At 33.8% G+C, this 21,087-nt stretch overlaps 1 protein-coding gene across 1 annotated transcript in view; it reads right to left on the bottom strand.

The window, feature by feature from the left end:
* The window catches only part of LOC124364126 (isoleucine--tRNA ligase, cytoplasmic-like), a 43,338-nt gene extending 22,517 nt beyond the window's left edge, over nt 1-20,821 (bottom strand). Inside the window, 13 exon segments of the mRNA XM_046819335.1 lie at nt 1,303-1,512; nt 2,937-3,113; nt 3,893-4,031; nt 4,877-5,074; nt 6,585-6,785; nt 7,286-7,476; nt 9,157-9,369; nt 9,867-10,015; nt 11,764-11,892; nt 12,819-13,007; nt 14,841-14,991; nt 17,134-17,290; nt 20,518-20,821. Coding sequence (XP_046675291.1) covers nt 1,303-1,512; nt 2,937-3,113; nt 3,893-4,031; nt 4,877-5,074; nt 6,585-6,785; nt 7,286-7,476; nt 9,157-9,369; nt 9,867-10,015; nt 11,764-11,892; nt 12,819-13,007; nt 14,841-14,991; nt 17,134-17,290; nt 20,518-20,636 — 2,223 coding nt within the window. The 5' untranslated portion in view covers nt 20,637-20,821.
* Nucleotides 20,822-21,087: the final 266 nt, after the last annotated feature.

The raw sequence follows: 21,087 nt of genomic DNA, 5'->3' as shown, positions 1-21,087 counted from the left end.
ATGTTGACGGGACATGGCCCTCTGAGGAAGCACCTTTTGAAGGTAGGCCTTAGTCGGAGCAGCGAATGTAGACTCTGTGGAGAGGAGGAGGAGTCAGCAGAGCACATTTGGTTGGATTGTCCTGCCATCGTAGAGACTAGGAAAAGATACTTGGGAGCATATCTCCTCAGCCCCAAGGACATTAGAGAACAGGAGCCCTTAAATCTGATTGGTTTTTGCAAAAGCCTCGGTTTTTGAGGGCACAAATAAAAGTAAGGGAGGCGCAAAGGTCCTTTCAGGACTAAGTGCGGGGACAAAGTGTCCTCTTCCCTCAGAAGGAAAAAAAAAAAAAAAAACTATCAGACAACCTAAATAATACTTATACGGTATTGGCATCAGTCTTCAAGTAAAAAAACTGAAAGTCATTTTCAGTCAAATGTTAGTTTTATCTGAATACTAAAGCTGTTATAAAACAAAACTAGATTGTTTGGTTATGCAAATTGGTTCTCAGTTTCCTCAAAATCCTATGCCAAATCAGGCTATTTTTACTGACAAGATATTGACAGAAGTTTTTCCTTCCATTGAAGTAGTAAAAAAAGAAGGAAATCCATTTAAACCTCTGATTAATTTCTTAAAAAACACAAATATTAGTAGCAAAACAAAATAATATGAGTATTAAAAATGTATACTAACATAATATAAAATTCTATTATGACAAATCAAATATAATTTTAATAGGAAAATAGGGTTCCAAAGGCAAAGCCTGATGAGGGATTCCATTAGATTCATTTAGATAAAGAGTTCATTTGCAGTTGCAGACACTATAAATATTTATATCTTCTAATCCCATAAATTAATTTATTGTTACACTCTTTATGGCTTACCAAACAGAATTAACGAAACTTAAACTTACCCTTCGTGAACTTAAAAATAAAAAGAATATACTTATTTTAAAGAAAATATATGTTTAAACATTGCCACAAACCGCCAAACCAAAATGATAAATATTAAAGGTTTTATTTTATACACTGAAGCACGCCTATTTTAAAGAAACTTAGTACACTACCATAATCAAACAAATAATAAATTTGCTATATTATCTAAGAAAACATATTTTGTACCGGATTATCTTAGAAATTTTGATTGAGAAAAATAAAAATACGTTCAAAATAACTTTTCAAAATTTCATATTAATACTAAAGCAACTCAAAAACAAGTTTACAAGGCTCAGGGAATCAACTGTTTACTGAAAATTTAATTTTTCAAAATAAACTTTTTTCACATTCTCCCTATTCACACAATAAGATTAACAAAAGAACTTACCTTTAAACGGCGTCGGTTCATCCGCACATACCAGTTGGTGAGATTGTCGATGAACTGCACCAGCCGTGGCACAACCGTGTAGAGCCGGTATGCTTCCATCTCGCGGCGGACAAACGCAAGCAACGACTGAGTGAATGACATGATCCATCGGTCCATTACGTTAGTGCTGGTGGCTGTCTCCTCGTTGAACGTAAATGTCATTGATTCTTCCTGTGCCCACATCATTGTTTATTTAACTTCAGATGGTTATGTTCTACACATATTCACTTACTAAAGTTGGAAAAAAAATAATAATTTGATAATTTAAAATTTGATACCCATATAATTTTTTCATTCACAGTGCATTAAAATGTTAGGTTTTATTACGAGAAATTCAAAGTTTTTTCTACCATTGATTCAGTTGAAACGTATAGTTCTTTTGTCAGAAGCAGGTTGGAGTACTGCTCTGTAGTTTCGGATCCATTTTAAATTGGCAGTATTTCAGTACTTGAACAAGTTCAAAACCAATTCCTTCGATATTTATATCACAAACAATTTAACTTTCCTTGTGGCTGAGACCTTTCAACGGCGATTATTAGAAGAATTTTTTCATTTGATACACTTACATCCAGAAGGAACAGATCTGGTCTTATTTACAAAATTATCCATGGTTCAATAGACAGTTAAGCTCTTTTAAATAAGACGCAGTTGTTTGTTCCTAGAAGCAACCTGCATCCATCAATATTTTTTTTGTCCCCAGATGTAACAAAGTCCAACACTATAAATTTTTCATTTTTTAAAGCCTTAAGACTTTTAAAGTTATTTAAGCAGGAGGTGGATGTGTTCAATGACATAGTTGGTGAGTTCAAATCCCAAATTTACAAAGTGTATTGACTTATTATAAAGCAAACCATTCAATTTTGTATTGTTATAAAAATTAATCTTTTGTTTAGTTGAGTATTCCAAGTGTCTGAACTTGTACAGTGCCAAGTGGTTTTACAGTGCCTTAATTATTATTAAATATCGATATTAAATAGTTTGAGTCGAATCAGAGCAAGTAGTTTTTTTGAAGTGAGAGATCTGAATTCAAGTCCTGGTGGAATATGTACTTTTTGTGAATCATCTTTATTTAAATTCAAACTAGTCTACTGCCATTTATACATTTGATGATTATTAAGAGTTGTATGACAGACTTTCTGATCATGTCAGTTAATTACTTACTTCTGTTACATGTGTGACAGAAATTGCCAAATACAAAGTAACTAATTCAATAAACATGAGACTGTAGTAGTAACATGCTCAACTGGCAAGTGGAGATCTGAGTTCCAATTCTGCCAAAGTGTGTACTGTTCGTGAATCTTTGTTTTTATCAAAGAATTGGAATCAAACATTAACTATTAAAAATATATCAAGAACTTGAAATCTGAATTAAAAGCTTTTAAACAAATCTAATCTTAGTTATTAGTAAAAAACATTTAGATACTGAAATTGGGATTGGAATTTAATTTTCATGGAGCTGAGCCATTCCCATTAAATTGTAAACTGTATCTTAACAAAAATTAAATTGCATCTGACTTAATACCAAATAATTAACCATTGAAGTCAAGTACTCTACTATAGATAACTCAAGATTGGTGACAGGTGGTCTACAGTACCTGATTGATACGCTGGATGTTCTGTATGAGGAACCTGTACGCATTGTACCAAGGTAGGAACACGTCCTTGAGGATGTCCCGGACTCCTTCCTCCTTGAAACGCAAATTCTCAGCACGCACGACAGGAGAGTTGACCAAGTACAGGCGCAACGCATCTGCTCCATACTTGTTCACTATCTGTTGGACAATTATCAACCATTGAAGGATTTTTATTCAAATCATTACACGTCTAAAAATGTACAAATTAATTTCGGTACTTTCATATTATATGAAGGCCACGCTGTCATTATCAACTAGTCGAAAGTCCGAGGTGGCAGAACGTTCAACATTATCTGACGTCAGGACGTCCTGGCCATCAGTGACCATTTCTGGTGAAAGATGAAAAAATATACCTAGACAAAGTACCCAAATTCAAGCAAAGATCACGTAAGTGCTCATATAGGTTAATTTTACCTTTTTCTATTTATAATATGTAAAAATGTATTTATCTACTTATATCGTGTAATAAGAAGTAGCAGATAGGGACAGAGTGGCCTCCATATATTGGGTATCTTTAAAGTCCCCCCCCCCTTCCCTATTAACTTGTTTATGAATAGAGATGGAGTGATTTAATTTGGGAGATGTTTATACAACCAACTGAGGAGGTTTTCAACATAAGAAAATGTTTGACCCCCCCCCCAAAATGGGGTATTTTGGGGTAATTTAAAAAAATTTTTAAATAGGAACCCCTAACAAGTGACACCTCATTTTAAAGGTATTATGAAAAGAATAATGGTGCAAACTAGAGGTCTCTAATGTTACTCTATAAAATTTGGTGCCCAATCCAAGTCTGAATTTTTTATAAAACCCCTATAGTTTAAATTACATTTAGAGTTATTGTAATTGTACTTTTAAGACACTCGGTATGCCAAAGTATCTTAATTTCTAATACTGGCAGTTTTAACCAAACTATTTACCTCCATGGGGTCTGGATAGTTCTTTTTCCTCTTGGACATCTTCTGGCCATCTGATGCCAACACAAGACCATTAGCAATTAGATTCTTGAATGGTGCCTTCTTGAACAGAGCTGTCGATATGACCAACAGGGTGTAGAACCTAGATTTAAGAGAAAACAATTAAAATAGCGGCAAAGTAAACTACAGTAGTCGTCAGTATTTTTTATGTTAGATTAGCTGAAAACCCTAAACCAACCTCACAATATGATAAATAACTTTTTATAAAATATTTTTATTTTACTGCTACGAATTTTGTAGTTTATGTGTGATTTTATATAGCTCTATAACTGTCCATCCGCTTTAATTGGACTCTGGACATAGCACTTGGAGCTATATATTAGCTAGTATCAACCATTGATAATATTGATTGTTACAAATTAATTATAATACATGGTATCACTATTTTACAAAAAAAAACTCTAATTTTCACTAATAAACTAGGTATATCGTTTTTCAGACCCCCTGAAAGTTTCACAACTTTTCTTTTAGCGGCGGTGTGTTGAAAAAAAACATCGATAAGATGAACAAACATCAGTGGACTTAGTAAATTCTCTGAGCAAGCAAAAGGAGCTTGCACAATATCTGAGGCCGAATGAAAACAAAACATGAGCATAAAAGGCCGGGGTTGATCTTGCTTTCCAGATAGGGGAGTTTTTTAGTAACTGGTTTAATAGTTTAAATGTTTCTAGTAATTGGTTTAATAGTTTAAAATGTTTCTAGTAACTGGTTTAATAGTTTAAAATGTTTCTAGTAACTGGTTTAATAGTTAAGAATGTGTAGTAACTGGCTTAATAGTAAACATTTTTTCTAGTAACTGGTTTAATAGTTAAGAATATTTCTAGTAACTGGTTTAATAGTTAAAAAATGTTTCTAGTAACTTGTTTATTACTTAAAAATGAACATCAAAATTCTCTTTAAAAAAAATTATACAACCATGTCACCTACCAGCCTCTAGTCTGATCAATGCCTTCTGCTATGAAATCTGCGGGGAACCTGTCATCAAAGTCCTTCTGGTTCTTGAAGGGGTAGTGGAGCTGGGCATACGGCATAGCACCACTCTCGAACCAGCAATCAAACACCTCCGACACTCTCCTCAGTGGGGGGTGGCCTGCGCGTACTGATGGTATTGTCAGGTGATCAATGCTGTGGACAATTCAATTCAAATTCTCTTTATTCAACAATATACAGGAATGGTGTCATGAAAATATAAATAAGATTTCTGTCTAACCATCTAAGTTAAAACAAAAGCTATGGTAATTTATTTAAAATTTATTACTAAAGATCTAATGAGTAAAAAAGAGCCTTGTTGACAAAAATGATCGTCAATTTTTTTCTTGACTTCCAATTGATAAGCCACTACTGCAATATCCTTTGGAAGTTTGTTATACAATTTTGAACTTAAATATTTTTGTTTTTTGAAGTATAGTGCAGTCTCTATAATCCGGCCGTGCGCTAATACAGCACGTCCAGTAATCCGGCACTGTGTGAGCGATGACGGGTCGGGTCAATGCCCTTGGGTTCATGTCACTGCAAGCACATGTATCCTTCCGTTGTTTGTTTCACAGCCAGATTAGGCATACTGTACTGTTTGTTTATTACGTTTTATTGTGTATTTAGTTATTTTCCAATTGTACTTTTGCGTTCTACTTATGTTAAACTATACTTTAACCGGTTTCTAATAAATTTCAATGTACATTTGTATGTTTTTCATACGTTTATACCCATACATCCATTAATCCAGCAATTTCGGTAATCCGACACTACCAATCCCGATATACTGCCGGATTAGCGAAATTGCACTGTACAACAATAATCTGTGGAGATGTAACACAATACCTCCCCTACTTCTAGTGCTATAATCTTGATTATCCCACACCACTATGAAATGTTCTATAGTATGATAGAACAGTTTGCTAAACATATAGGCTGTAGACCATTACTATGTTTAATGAAACAAAGTCTTCTTTCATTAAGTGTTTTTGGTTAAGGTTACATATTATTCATGACTTTATTTTGTATTTATTAAATAGTATCCAGATTGTTAATAGATGTTCCTCCATAAAGGGTTTTCCAAAAGACAAAATTGAGTGTGTTTTACTAAAGATCCAATGCCTAATAAAATGTTTTAATCTTAATATTACAAATATTCCTGAAGATATGTAGGCCATAATTTTATCAATATGCAAATTCCACAAAAGATTTTTTTTCTACTTCCAATCTTATAAATCGTGTGTAATCCACTTATTATTTTATTTTATTAATGTTAATTCTTGGATTTATTGGGAATTGTGTTTGATAAATACGAAACGTAATAAATTCTTTAGTTATATTACGTTCAATAAGGACATACAATACGTTCACATGGTATTTTTGAAATGATATATTAACTGTACAGTTTAACAGAAATCATCAAAACATTGTTTTTTTTTTCAATACTTAACGAGGAAAAACAACTTGCCACAGAAAAAGACTTTTGAATTACTAATCTGCTTGTTTACAAATGCCAGCCTCTTTCACTTTTTCTTTAATATTTTCTTCAATATGGTACTTTACTTTTAAAAGCAAAGATGTAATCGACATTAATATATGAATGAAAATTTAAACCACCATAGTAATAAAAAAAACAAGATTAATAAGCTGAATTCAGCCGCACCTATCTCTGTGCAGATCTGTAACGGTTTGGCCTGTCAGCCGCTGAAGTTCGGCAATGCTGGAGATACAGACTACCTCCTGCCAGTCATCTGATACCCAGAGTGGGATGGGAGTGCCCCAGTATCGGTTGCGGCTCACGGCCCAGTCTCTGGCCTCGCGCAGCCAGTTACCGAACCTCTTCTCCTTCACAAAATCTGGAACCCTGCAAACAACACAGGATGAGTTCACTGTAAAGATGTCAACAAGTAATCAATCGATTGATGAAAGAACAAAAGCGGTTCAATGATACAACCTTGTGGTAGTCCATAGTGACTTTACAATCTGAGAAAAAGTGTTTGATTATTTAAAAAACATGTATTTGAAAATTTGCCATTTGTTTTAGAATATGCATCTCAACACGTACATGATAATCTTCTTCCAAAAATGCATCCTCGACGTTCCCTTCAAAGTTTTTTGTGATAATAGGTGCGGTATTCAATGGTATGAAATTAAGAGTTTTTACATGGGACTCTATGCATTAGTGCAACCTTTGATTTATCTTCACACTTAAGAAGAAAAACTGGCAATTTTTAAATGGGGAAGTTACATGTTGAGGATGCTAATTTAATGCTACTGAACGGTAAATCCTACCCAATAAGAGTAAGAATAAAATTACTTTAATTTGTTACGTGTCAGTCACCAGAATTAAATACTAATACTCACCAATATGTGTCTGAGTTAGCTTTAACCAGGTGTTGACTCATCTGCTCCACTCGGATGAACCAGGACGGTACAGCCTTGTAAATGAGAGGTGTCTCCGATCGCCAGCAGAACGGGTAGCTGTGCTTGGTTGTACTAGCATTCACCAGGTGACCATTAGCCTTCAGCTGCTTTACAATCTCCTTATCCGCGTCCTAATAACACACGGTTACAAGTCTTACTGCAATAAATATCCACCAGTATTCTTAAGAGTAAATGCATGGTTCTTAACCCTTCCCACGCTGTAGACAGATATATAAGAATGGTAGACTTTGACCAAAACGCCAAATACAGTTATTGGCCTTCGAAATGCCCAGTGCACACTTCGTGCTTATCACGTTTGCCAAAGAAGTATTCATAAACAATCTTTACTCTGTGGTAGGGGGAGGGGAGCGTCCTTTGTCTAACCACCTGCTCGTCAGTTTTGCGTCTCCTACAGAGCCATAACCAAACATCCGTGGTGTGTATTACTGCTTTCTCGGTTGTTACGAGTGTGCGTCTACTACATATCTCGTTATTATTCTTCATCGTGTGGTAGTGTTGTGATTAGTTTGAAATATTTATTTTGTTTTATAGTCAAATGTAATTAAACTTTTCAGTTTAATTACATTGTACAATGACATTTATTTTAAATAAACACTTTTGCAAATAGTCCTTTTTATTTTTTATCAATAAATACGCTAAATTTACGTAAAATGCTCTGTTTTATACTTTTTTGCTTTTACCTTTTATAATTTAGCTATAATAAAAATTAGCTGTGAACTTAAAGAAACAAAATCTTTTTACTTATCTTGGCGTTAATAGTCAGTGACACCTGAACATGAAGAACTGCTAATACACAACATCGAATGATTACATCTTGCATTTATCTCTGTATTCGAAACCGAAATCGTTCCTTCCACACCATCCAGATACATTCATCCATCACATTAGAATAAATGAGTTTTGTATAAATGTGAACATTTTATTTTAATACGAATGTATAAGGAAAAAACACGCAGGAAAAGGTTGTTGAAACAAATTTTTAATTATTAAAGACACCTCTTTTTAAAATGTTTAGGGTACAACAGAGGGCACAGCGTTCTGAAGTATGCAAAATTGAAATCTATTATTAGTGTGCAGCATCGGTTTCAAGTTAAGTAACAAGGTCAAAATTCACCAGATGACAACGCAATTCGTCACCGGTTTAACAGTTAACTGGCTGGCCAAAAACAAGTGATGAAAAATTCAAAGAAATCCGACAATCTTGCATCAGAAGTCCGAAAAATCGATTGAATGACAAAGTCTTCAGTTAAAAATAACTGAATTGACATTCCACGATGTTATTCATAAAACATTGAGACTTCCTGCCTAGAAAAATGCTAGTTGAATGTACTTTCAACACACTTCCTGTGTCACGAAAACTGCTTTAACTCCTGGTGAATTTTAACCTCGATAAGTAACTAAAAACCGATGCTGCACACTAACAATCGATTTCAATTCCGCATACCACAGAACACACTGTTCCCTCTGTTGCACTGTAAACATTGTACTCGTGACTGGCACCAGGTCTGTCAGTCACAATAGCAGACTATCACCGCTCAGCTATTCTGTGCATGCCAACGTTTCCTTCCATGCTACAAGGAAAACGAAACTTAGTTATTTCAACTTCAACTTGACATTCAAATCGTTTAGTTATCTTGAATAGTTTTTAAGTAACAGCTGTTCAAAATCCCGGCATTCTTTTTCGGAGACCCTAAAGTAATGGGTACGTGTGTTAAATGATTAGATCAAAATTGATTTTAAATTTATATTGTTTCAGATCTACATTACAAAACACAAACATCTGTACCCACCTTGACATACAGACCATTAAAGTCAGTGACAGGAAGGGTAAAGCAGCCGCTTTCGTCTACGGGACAGATTATCTCTTGGTCCCTAGTGATGACACCGTTGTGGAGACAAACGCGGTAATCGTCCTCTCCAAAGTACGGAGCCTGGTGTACAATTCCTGTACCGGATTCTTCTGTGACATAGCCGTCAGTCAGTACTCTGAATGCCTGGGTCAACTGCACAGAACATTCCTCATTGGAAATTGAAACAGAGCTAAAAGAAAATCAAGTTCACAAAATCTCTACAGAGTATTTTATAAAAGATTATAAATTCTCTCTTAAATTTTTAAGGCACCTGTGCATTGAAAATAAAGGAGGATATCATGATGATGGTAATTTTAGAGGATAGTTAACATAAATGCGGACAGGTCAGAATGTTGACTTTTGAACATCCTAAATTGAAATCAAGATATTAGAACTGTATGTCAATGTTTTTCTAGTTGTGTATTTACGTTTAAGGGTTATATTTTTCTTTATTGTGTTCACTGTTTATTTTATACCATGCTTTCTGAAGATGAAGGTATAAAAACTCACAAAATATATAGAAGCCATTCAATTGTTAGTCAATTCACTTCAATAAGTTAAATATATATATATATATATATATATATATACATGAGTAAATTGCATATTTATTTTGTTTGTGGTTGGAGCTGGCCTAATGTAATACTAACATGAGCATAGTAAGGGAAGATCGGTTTGTACTTCTTTCCAGCAAGGACGGACCCAAGGAACTTGTCCAGGATCGTGTAATCGTCTTCCTTCTTGAAGAGTGTCGGCAGTCTGGCTTCCATCATGATGTAGACATTGTTGGTTGACAAATCTAGATATTACATAAAAATACAATTTTAATATTAAAATATTTAATAGTAAAAATTGTAATTTATGAAAAATATATTTTATTGAAGAATTTGAAACTTCTTCATGAATGACTAGTATTCACAGAAAGAATCTTATCTTTAATACACAGCAACTACCTTAATCAAAGGCGTTGTCACCATAAAGGACATGGGAGATGCGTTCCCCCAATAATTGAAAAGTCAGTTTTATCCCCCCCCCAAATTTTATAGTTGTTTCAGTTCCAATATACCTCCTTTAAGCAAGGGGTCAATTTGGATTGTTATAATGTGCTGTAAAAAGAGAATAGTCTACAATTTTAAAGTTAATGTTGACGTTGTGATGTAATAGACTGCATTTAATAACAGTGCTGTTTAAAATAAAGCAAATTAAACATGATAATAAGTAGTATGAGTTTTCAATTGTATTTTTAGACCAAAGCATATTGTTTAAATGAAAAACCTGCTTGAAGAAATGTAAGATTTTGGGTGTAAATTAGTGTTCAAACGTCATTTCAAGGTCTCAATTTTTCAAACATTTTCTGGGGGAGGATCCCCTACATGTTTTGGGGAGTGCCCCCGGATCTCCCATTCGTCCTTCTCAAAGTTTTGATGCTGACGACGCAGATGACCTTAATAATTAACAATTATTGACACTTTACGGACCTTATGACAGAACAATTCATACAAGAATACTAATTTATTTGCCATGAGACGTTATTTCAATAATGAATGACAATTGTCACGAAAATTGGACCAGGCCACATTAAAAATACAGTGAGAAGTAATTTGTCTAAAAATTTATCTACATTATAAATACCAGGATGTATGTAATAGATGTCTTGAATTATTTTAGACATAAGGATTTAATATTACATGGCAAAACATTGTATAACTTAATGCCTACATACTTCTGAGTCAGACTGTAAGAACATTTGCTTTTAATAAGACTAAGTTTGAGTATAGCATCACAACGAACCTGATTAATCTTTGTAATGGTGAAAGCTATTTTCCACATACAACAAAACAGATAAAATATTTGACTATCGATAGTTCTTATTTTAAATAACGATCTTTGGCATGGTACAGTATAAAAAAATTCTTCGTATCAGCTGTAAACCAAACACTGATAGGGTCCTGCATTTATGAAAGGTTGTTCAATCAATTGGAAAATAAAAATTACGTTAAATTCATAGCTCTTTAAGATAACTCCACTGAACAACAAATAGTAAAGTTTTAAAGTTTTTTTTACCACTCCACATAAAATTACAAGAATTTAAAGTTAGAAATTTACGCATTCCGTAATCAGGTCCCAAAAAAACCGTTGAAGATAAAAACTTGAAGTTTTGTACAGCTCATATATATAAGTTGTAGCTTTAGGGAGTAACAAACTTTTTACTCGTAAAAAAATGTCATTTCAATTTTTTTTAATATTTAAAAAAATTTCATTTGAGAAATTATATTTAATTAAGGAAATATAATTCTTTTAAATCAAATTTAATTAAACATTTGTGAATCACTTAAGCTGTAACTCATGTACACTATATGGTTAAAGATATATTTTTGTATCTGTACTTAAAATTATATAATCTAACAATAATATAAAAACCCAAATTTTTCTATAGGAGAGGTGCAGTTGTGTGCTACAGAAGTATTCCTATGAGTTTAGTTCTGTCTTCCACAACAATTTGACCCCAGAGACACATTCACTATACACTACTGCAGGTCAACTCACCTCTGACCTTGACGTACTGGAGGGCAGGGTTGACACACAGAGCTAGATTGCTGGGGAGGGTCCAAGGGGTGGTGGTCCAAGCTACCAAGGCGGTCTGGGGGTCGTCCACCAGAGGAAAACTGACGACCACTGTCACAAACAAAATTAAGTCACAACAAGAGGTAGGGTTCCGATAACACACATTCGCCATACAAATGACATTGTTAGAGTCATTTTTATCAAAAGTGGAGGAGAGAAGAGGTAAAGGTATCAGGATAAATGACAAGGCATCATTCATCTTGCAACACAACATTGTTGTTATTTACAATATTAACACTGACAGTATCGTCAGAATTATAGTCCAGCCAACGGTCAATTTTCTAACGAACAATAAAATCCGCAAACATAAAACACAAACAAATAAGCCCTGGTAAACAAGCCACCCGCTTTGTTTACTCACAACGCCATTACTGCAGTCAGCTGACAACAGCCTGTTGAATATCGTAATTGTTCAGACAAATAATATAACAAGAAAAAAAAAACTGCAATATGTTTCGTTCCATCCACGTTTTCACATTATTACTTGGTCGAAGTAGTTCTGGTCTTTTCCACAAGATGGAACCACATAATAGACTGATGGCTGGTGTTATACTAATGTCAAACCGCACAATGAGGACGTTCATACAACGGCAAAGTATTAAAGACCGAAAAAAGGCTCTGTAAACCATAACATTTTTGAAGAACTTGACCCAAGTAAAATTATCGACTAGCTAACTCGATTACCATTTACTTCACAAAACTAATGGTAAAGAGGAAATGGTGACAATAAGTATCTTCTCTTTCTGGACTGTACCGATTCAAGTTTGATACACTTGGTACACTAGACGATTTAAAGTGAGGTAAATGTAAGTTCTTAAAAACAGTTGTTTCAACTGATCATATTAAATTCATTCCAAACCGAACACAAATATTATTGGCATCCAATACTACAGTGAATTTATAATCGTAAATTGCAGAATGTTATTAATTTGCCTGAACCGTTCCGACTGAAAACCTCTGAAATGCTAATGACTCACCAGCTGGGTCAACGACCTCCTTATAGTTCTGGCCTGACTCAAAGTTAGACAAAGGAGTGTTGCATGCCGTGGAGTACGGCATCACCTTCACTCCCCGGTACACCAACCCTTTCTTCCACAGCTCGGAGAACACCCACCATACACTCTCCATGAACCACGGGTACATGGTCTTGTAGTCATTTTCAAAGTCTGCACAGACACACAGAACTGTTGTCACAATGTGGCTTCACATTAACAAAGTGTGAAGTTTAACCTTTTTAATTTTTACTTTCACAATACACAGAATTATTTTGAAATTCAAAATGACAAAATTGTCAAAAATCTCCTTGCACTTCAAGCCCAATAAAAAAAAATCATTTTGCACATATAACATCATTTTATATGTTTTACCAAACCAAACAACTTCTGTATTTGAACTTTTATATTGCTAATCTCAATAATACTCACATAGGAATGTAATGTGTTTAATTCGTAATTAACACTTTCACGATGATGTGTATCACAATGCAATCTTTCACAATGATGTGTATCACAACGCAATATTTCACAACTACCATTGTGTACCTGGACTGGTACATACTGGGCTTCATAAAGTGTGCTGCGTGCCCGATGGGTTACACGTTGCTATACATTTAGTTATTGTGTTTTTATTGTTTACCTGTCTTGCAAGTTTGTGAAATTGATCCCGTACTTAAATAAATACCTCAGACTATCGTGTACCAAGTCGGGTAAACAATTGGTTAATTCTTTGTTTGAAGGTTATTTTTGACGATGGAAGGATTGTGAAGGAAACAGGATTTTTCCGGACATTTGCCATCGTTCAGTGAAACAAGAAATGGCAAATTGTTAATTGTTAATTGTGTAAATGGTTAATTGTCTGGTTAAATAAATGCTTTAGGTACCCCTTGAGACACACAGAGAAACATTGAATTTAATTTTGTTTTGTGCAAAATTGTGGAATCGACATACTTCTACTTTTCTTGTACTTAAGACGTTTAGCGTAAAAATAATGATTACGGTTTTTGCCATTATTATTGAAAAACGTCATGGTAATAAAAAGTCCGGAAATAAGCCATTGTCGTATACGTGTTAATAAAATGTTTGCGTTGCAATGAAATTAAATTTGAGTAAATAAGAAAACATTTTGCAACACCAAAATAAAACTTATTTATAATAAATATTATATTTTTTTATGAATAACCACATTATTCCAATAAATTATGGATTGTATATGACTATGAATAAAGAGATTATTATTCAATTTCTTGTTTATACAAATGTTTTATGAATAGAAGTTATCTTTCCTTAAATTCCAACAGTTGTCATTTTTCTTTTAACTTTTTTGAATAACATTTCTTGCTTACAATGGCCTTAAAAATAATGTGCATAACATATTACATATACTCACATGTGAAAACTCAAAAATCTAGCCCCAGGCCTATGGATTTTGGAACACCCTGTACTTAAAATAATCAATGACAGTATTTTTCATCTGTACACTGGGCAACATTACACCTGCATATTCTAGAAAGCAAATTACTCACTTTAGAAACTTAATGTGATAAATTGGAAATAATGAATTTCTTGTACTTAATTGTATAAAAAAGAAACTTTGTATCCCATTGAGACTATTTCTCATACTTACCAACACAAGTTTTCACGTATTTATTCTATCTTAGTAACGTTCTGTCTATAATCTTCTATTGCAGTTTCTTTACATATCTGCATGTATTGCAACACAATAACCGCAATTAATTGTATATCCAGTGTATCAGTTCTGATAACCACAGTACTAATTTAAGCGTAACAGATCTGAAAACCTCAGTTTCCCTACTTTATACTTTTTTCACCAAAATGCTAAAGGTGCAAAACATTTGATTTTTTCCGCAACTTAAAGACAATTTAGAGTTTTATTGTCTTTAGCAACCAGACTCATTAACAAACACAATGTGAACACTTGGCTTGTAATAAATGTTTACACCAAGCTGGTTATTTTCTTGATAACACACAACACAAACTTACCGATCCAGCGTCCGATTCGAGACACAATTGTCTCCCATTCAGCAGAATACCGTGACACAATTTTCCGGCACTCATTGTTGTAAGCGGCAATCCCCATCTTGGCAACATCTGCAGGACCTTTGATGCCAAGAGTTTTGTCAATCTCAAACTCCTGTAAGTTCAAGACAAAAAAAATCAAACAAAAACGTTCAGTAACATTTGGGCTACAAGGCGATATACTGTCAACTGTACTTTACATTATAATTTGTAGCAAGTGAATTTTACAAACATTTTGTTTCTAAATCTATAAAATAATATATTGTGAGTTTATTTTGAACCAATACAAAACTATAAAGCTACCACATTTTAAAATTAGTCTGTAATTTTGTTGTTACTACAATCAAACAAACTATCCTAATTAATAATAACTAAATATTTTATTGTAATGTTTTTTGTAGTATAATTATGTGATATATCCTTCTATCTCTTTATCATTGCTGATCAAGGGCTTCCAAATTCAAACTCAATTTTCAAAATAATGCTTTGTCCAAAAAAAATTAAAGAAACAGATGTTGTTAAATATTATATTCCTTAGTTTAACACCAATTTTATACCAACAACAACGTCCAACCTGAAAATTATGTTAAATGCACTCATGTATTACAATCAATCTTAAGCTGTTGGGAAAATTTAATTGTCAGATTTTTCTGGCTACAGTGTGCTGTTTGTATCTTTATTTAAATTATTACTTGCTGACATAGTTTTTATACTTTCCTCATCACCCACCTGTATATCACACTTAAATAAACATCTCGGCAACTGTATTAATTATCCTGATGGTATTTAGGCTAAAGCTTAGTCAGAGATATTTGTCTATTTGTTCGGGGTACATGGACGTTGTAAAATGTAATTTCTCCTACATTTTAAACTGTAAGTGAGCATAATTTTTATGTCATGGTGATGACATAAATTAAAATTAAAATGAGTCATTTGAACTCTCGATACTACATGAAGCTGAAGATGGTTTGCAAATGGTCCAGAACTAGTAGATCACTTCTACAATTAGTAACATCTACCGTTTGCTTTATCATTTCAAAAGTCAAGGCAGAAATACATTGAATTAATAATAAGATTATAAAATCATTTAAAAAATACTTTACTCTAGGCAGATGGCTGAAAATCGGCAAATACATTAAGATTTTTAGAATCAGGGCAAGAATATTTTTAGTAAAAACATGTTTCCTGGCATATTTTAATATAAAACTTAGTGTGTGATAGTAAATTATAAATTTTAGTTCTGAGGGAAAGAGACGATTGTCTCCGCACTTAGTCCTAAAAGAACCTTTGCACCTACCTTACTTATATTTGTATACTCAGAATCTGTGACTTTTATAGAAGCCAATAAGATTTGAGGGCTCTTATTCTATGATGTCCTTGGGGCTGAGGAGATGTGCCCCTAGGAATCTTTTCCAAATTTTTAGCCAAATATGCTCTGCCCATTCCTCTGCTTCTCCGCAGAGTCTGCATTCATCAGTCTGGCTAAGGCCCACCCTCATGAGGTGTTTTCTAAGGGGGCCATGTCCTGTCAGCATCCCTATTATCATTCTTACATCCTCCTTACTCTGATTTAGGAGAGATAAACATTTTTTACTGTCTTAATTCTGAGGCCCTACTCCAATTAAAGTATCTTGTCCTCTTTTCCCAACCTTTTACAAGAGTTTTGCTGTACAAAGCTATTCCGCAACCCGGCTCTGGCCTTACCGTAAAGGACTCTGTTTCTGTTGACGGTATCTAGTTTTTCATTACCATTTACCATGGCCCGGCACCCAAACGTGTGTATCTCTATTTGTAACATATACTTTTTTTTAAGTTTACATGTTATTTTTAACTGCAATATTGCCAACAAACAGAACAAATTTCCCTTAAAAATAGTCATTCAATTCATGTTTCGAGTTTTTATTTTTGTATATTACGAGTAAATACAGTTTTACATAAAAATAAATTTGGATGGTCTCGGTTTGGTCTAACGGAAATCACAGTCCTTAGTGGATATATCTACATCTATCTCCGTGAAGGGAATATCTATGAATTTTCCACTGTATTTATGTAACTGTAACAATGTTTATGTGCCTAAACTCCATCTCCAAAGTTTATTGAAAGTGCCAAGTTATCAACATAATCATTTCACACATGTAAAAATTATATAATATGAATCATTATTTGGCTTTATGGCTTTTGAAATAAATTCAAAAGTCTTAAAATCCAAAAATTAGAAGGTATGATAGTAAGATGTAGGTACTTGTGGGTTACTTACCACAGGGAGCCCGTGACAATCCCAGCCGAACCTCCGTTCAACATGGAACCCACTTTGATGAGCATAACGAGTAACAACATCCTTTATGGCTCCTGCGAGTATGTGGCCGTAGTGGGGGAGCCCTGTGGCAAATGGAGGTCCATCGTAAAACGAGTATCTGTGGAAGTGGTGAAATTTGTAATAATTAACTTGTTTTACATCAGCATTCTACTAAAAACTAATTTACCTATAACAGTCCTTTAGCATATTTAGCTTCACAAAAGTTAATTAACTAACATGTGTCATATTATTGGTTGCACAGAAATATTGGTTGGGAGGCTCACATAAGAGAGTAAAATTACTTCCTGTCTCTACGATACCAATTAGTAAACCAATGACAGCATGTGTTACGCTGGCCAACTATAAGACATTATTTGATAAGCCAATGATCATATATGTTATTTGGTCAACACATATGCCACTGCCAATTATGATAAATCACTTGGCTTACCAAGGGTCAAATGCATCATTTGGTCAAAAAAATACTCAGCTGTCTATTACGAGACAGTACTTTGCTTTCCAACAACCAAATATGTAAACTTTTGGTACTTCGGTATTATCCGAAGACCACTATTTTTGGACAACTTTTCCTTATCAGGAATAAATTACAGTATTAAAAAGAACAGACTTTATTTAACATATTTCAAAATTTACTTATCTGGTAAGAAAATCTTCAAAAATAAGGTAATTAGATCATAAATATGAAAACTCATACATAATTGAGAAATGATAACAAACATTTGGTACATATAAATGATGACATAACAATATTTGAAAACTTGTGGAACTCTCTATGTTTTCTCTCCTGGTATGTTTAAATGCTTTCAAGAAATGCTTGAACACGTTCTCTTCTGAAAACTGTAGGCCTACCTCTCTTCTGTATAAATATTCACAGAGATTATCTGTGAGCAGGTTGGTTGTATGCCACTTTTCAAACAATTTTTATGGCTCTAGGAGTTTTCAACTGTCTTGAGTGTTGGCACCAGTTGCTAGGTCTAAAAAGTTTTTGCTATGATTGACAGTAAAATAGACAAAACCACATTCATTCAATCCAAAATACGCTTTCAACATATCTGTGACTGTTGTTCCAAGATTTATTGTATGTGCTTTAATAAAAGAAGAATGAATGTTTTTGCATCTTGTTTGTTTTTAAGACAAACCTAAATTCTATATCAACCACCATGGTTTAGTACTTCTGGTATGATTTTAAATAAACCTAATATCCATGTTCCTTCTACCAACCTCCAGGCTTTGTTATACTTAAATCGTTTTCCTATTTTGCATTCATCTATTTCCACTACCAATCCAGGACCTCCAAGCTTTTCTTCCCTATTTAAATAGCTCATCAATTCATACAAAACAAACCTTCCTACAAAATGACAGCCAGTCGTTATATATTATCAGCCAGGTTTTAAATAAACAAATTTTCATTTTATTTTCATATTATACTTCTTGATGGATGGGCTTTGTAAATCCAAACTGCAATAAAAAATTTTGGTAAATCTTAAGATCAGCGACTACTGCTCCGATCGCCGTAATTTTTTGCTTACTAACACAGGTTAACGTAATTAAAAAAAAAAATAGTCCCAATTATTGCCATACCCATTTGCTCCCCCCACCCAAAAAAAATTTGAAAAAAAAAACATGACTGACAGTGCATTTATTCGTTTTTTTGGTATTATTAGTTCGTAGGGCAGTAGTCCAGGTACTACTTCTAGTATAAACTCATCTTATCTTATCAGTGATAAACGCGTGCCGCTTATCTTTTGCCTGTAATGAAACCTGCGTTAGTTCTGTCTGAGTTTTGTGTGTGTAAGCAGTCATGGCGTGATCTGGGCTTGGACTTTGCAAGCTCGAGTTAATTTTTTTTCTAAAAGAGCAAGCAGCGCAAAGCGCTGCGCAGCGGGCAAGCATCGCGTGATCTGAGTTTTGAATAGGCAAGCTAGGGTCTTTTTAGTGTGTGATAAGAGCCATCGCACGCCATGTCAATAACTTCACTAATTATTCCTTGTCCATGGGTTTGTTTGTTTACGTCTGGCGGTCAATCGAAGCCGTCCTATAGGTCACGTGATCCGCCCGGCCAATCGGAAACTTTCCTGTTTGTCACGTGACTACTGTTAACTCATCAAAACGACCATGGTCGGCTATTGTTTTTAGTTTGATAGTCGAAATTCTTGTTATTTATGTGTTTTGTATTGACAACATTGTACTGCCGAAAAACTGGTTTTTATATGTTAGCGATAATCGGGACTATTTTTTTCGGTGAAATTGCGTTAACCTGTGTTAGTATGCAAAAAATTACGGCGATTGGAGCGGTAGTTGCTGATCTTAATATTTACCAAAATTTTAAAAAATCATGGTGTATTTGATGTCTGGAAAAAAGTACATCAAACTCAGAAGGTTGCGCAATTCAAAGTTTAATCCTTCAAAGAAACTTTTATTCAGTGAATTTTTACTAAACAAATCCACCGTTACCTTCTTTTTTTACATTGGAACACAACCATATTTGCTCCTTTTACAATAGAATTTATTTCTTTCCCAAAAATTTCACATTGTGAGGTTTCCGTACCAGTCCAACACTTGAAGCCACACGAAAAAAAAAAACATGTTTTATCATATTTTGAAGCAATTTTGTTTAGTTTTCTAAAATTGACTGCCATTTTTAATTATAGTCACTTGTAAAAATTTCAAATATTACTGGTATTACCTAAAAAAGTGTTTACAGCTGATGATGATTTAAGTTAATTTTTCAAATTAATTATTAATCAATACCAATATTGATTATATCGATGGTTTGCCAATTTCGATATTAAAAACCGGGTGCGTGCGCTTATTGTACTCTACCTGTTTTCTGTTCCTCTCCATCAGTGCTGGGCAGCACCTTAACAGATGGCCATCAGCATGACTGTCAACCGATTCAACCGTTAGGTTACTTCCGTTTATAGCAGTCAAAAAACATTTTTACACTTGCAAAAAAATGTTTCCTGTTGTATTTTTTAATTTACCTTATAAGCTTACAATACATTTTCAGAAAACGTAATTTTTTTATTGGACCTGTTTATGCAAATATAAACATGTTTAAAAAATCATTGAAATATTCCTGTTGGTGTTAAAGATACAATTTTCCTCACGAACCATTATAATTTTGCCAATAACTAGCTGTCCTAATCTTTTTGATATGAAAAATAAGACAACACACTGTACTAAAAGGGTTAAGAACATGGCATTGGAGAGGCCTATGTTTCATCATAGATAAATTAAATCCTCATACTGATAAACATGAAAATTTAAATATTAAAATGTTGCAAAATACAAGTCAACTAATACATTTTTAAGTATGTCTACCTTGGTTTTCCTTTTGATTGCTTTAGGGATTCTCGGAATGCATCTAGATCTTTCCACAAACGAAGAATATTTTCCTCTTCCTTGGGAAAATCTATTGTTTCAGGAACCACCTGAACCATTTCTCTCTTATATTGCTCAACCTAAACAATATTTAACAGTTGCAGCATTCGATTCAACAAAACAAGTTGAGTTAAAATTCAATTATTATAATACTGGTGCAACACAAATGTACAGGTTATGTTCCATTAACCTTAAATTTGTGCGTCGTCTGTATGCATCGGTATTCGCTGTCGTGTTCGGCCGGCCCGGTTTAGTTTAGTCCGGAAGTGATGAAAACCTCTGAATACTTGTGTAACAGCAAAGAGGTAACTTATCAGATTTTTAAGTACAAGTACTGTCAATACTGCCTCCTTTCACTGTACAGACAAAAGTATTATTGGCTATGGGCATTCAAACACGTAACTTTATTCATATATAGGATTTAGATGTAAATGTAGAAATCGTGTAGATGTTTAAATATTAATTATAAGTGGTACTAAAATAAATAATTTGTACATTATTGAATTATAA

Source organism: Homalodisca vitripennis, chromosome 6 (assembly GCF_021130785.1).
Source record: "Homalodisca vitripennis isolate AUS2020 chromosome 6, UT_GWSS_2.1, whole genome shotgun sequence".
NCBI classification, from domain to species: Eukaryota; Metazoa; Arthropoda; class Insecta; order Hemiptera; family Cicadellidae; genus Homalodisca; species Homalodisca vitripennis.
Note: the sequence above shows the minus strand (reverse complement) of the source record. Positions and strands in the feature narration are given on the sequence as shown.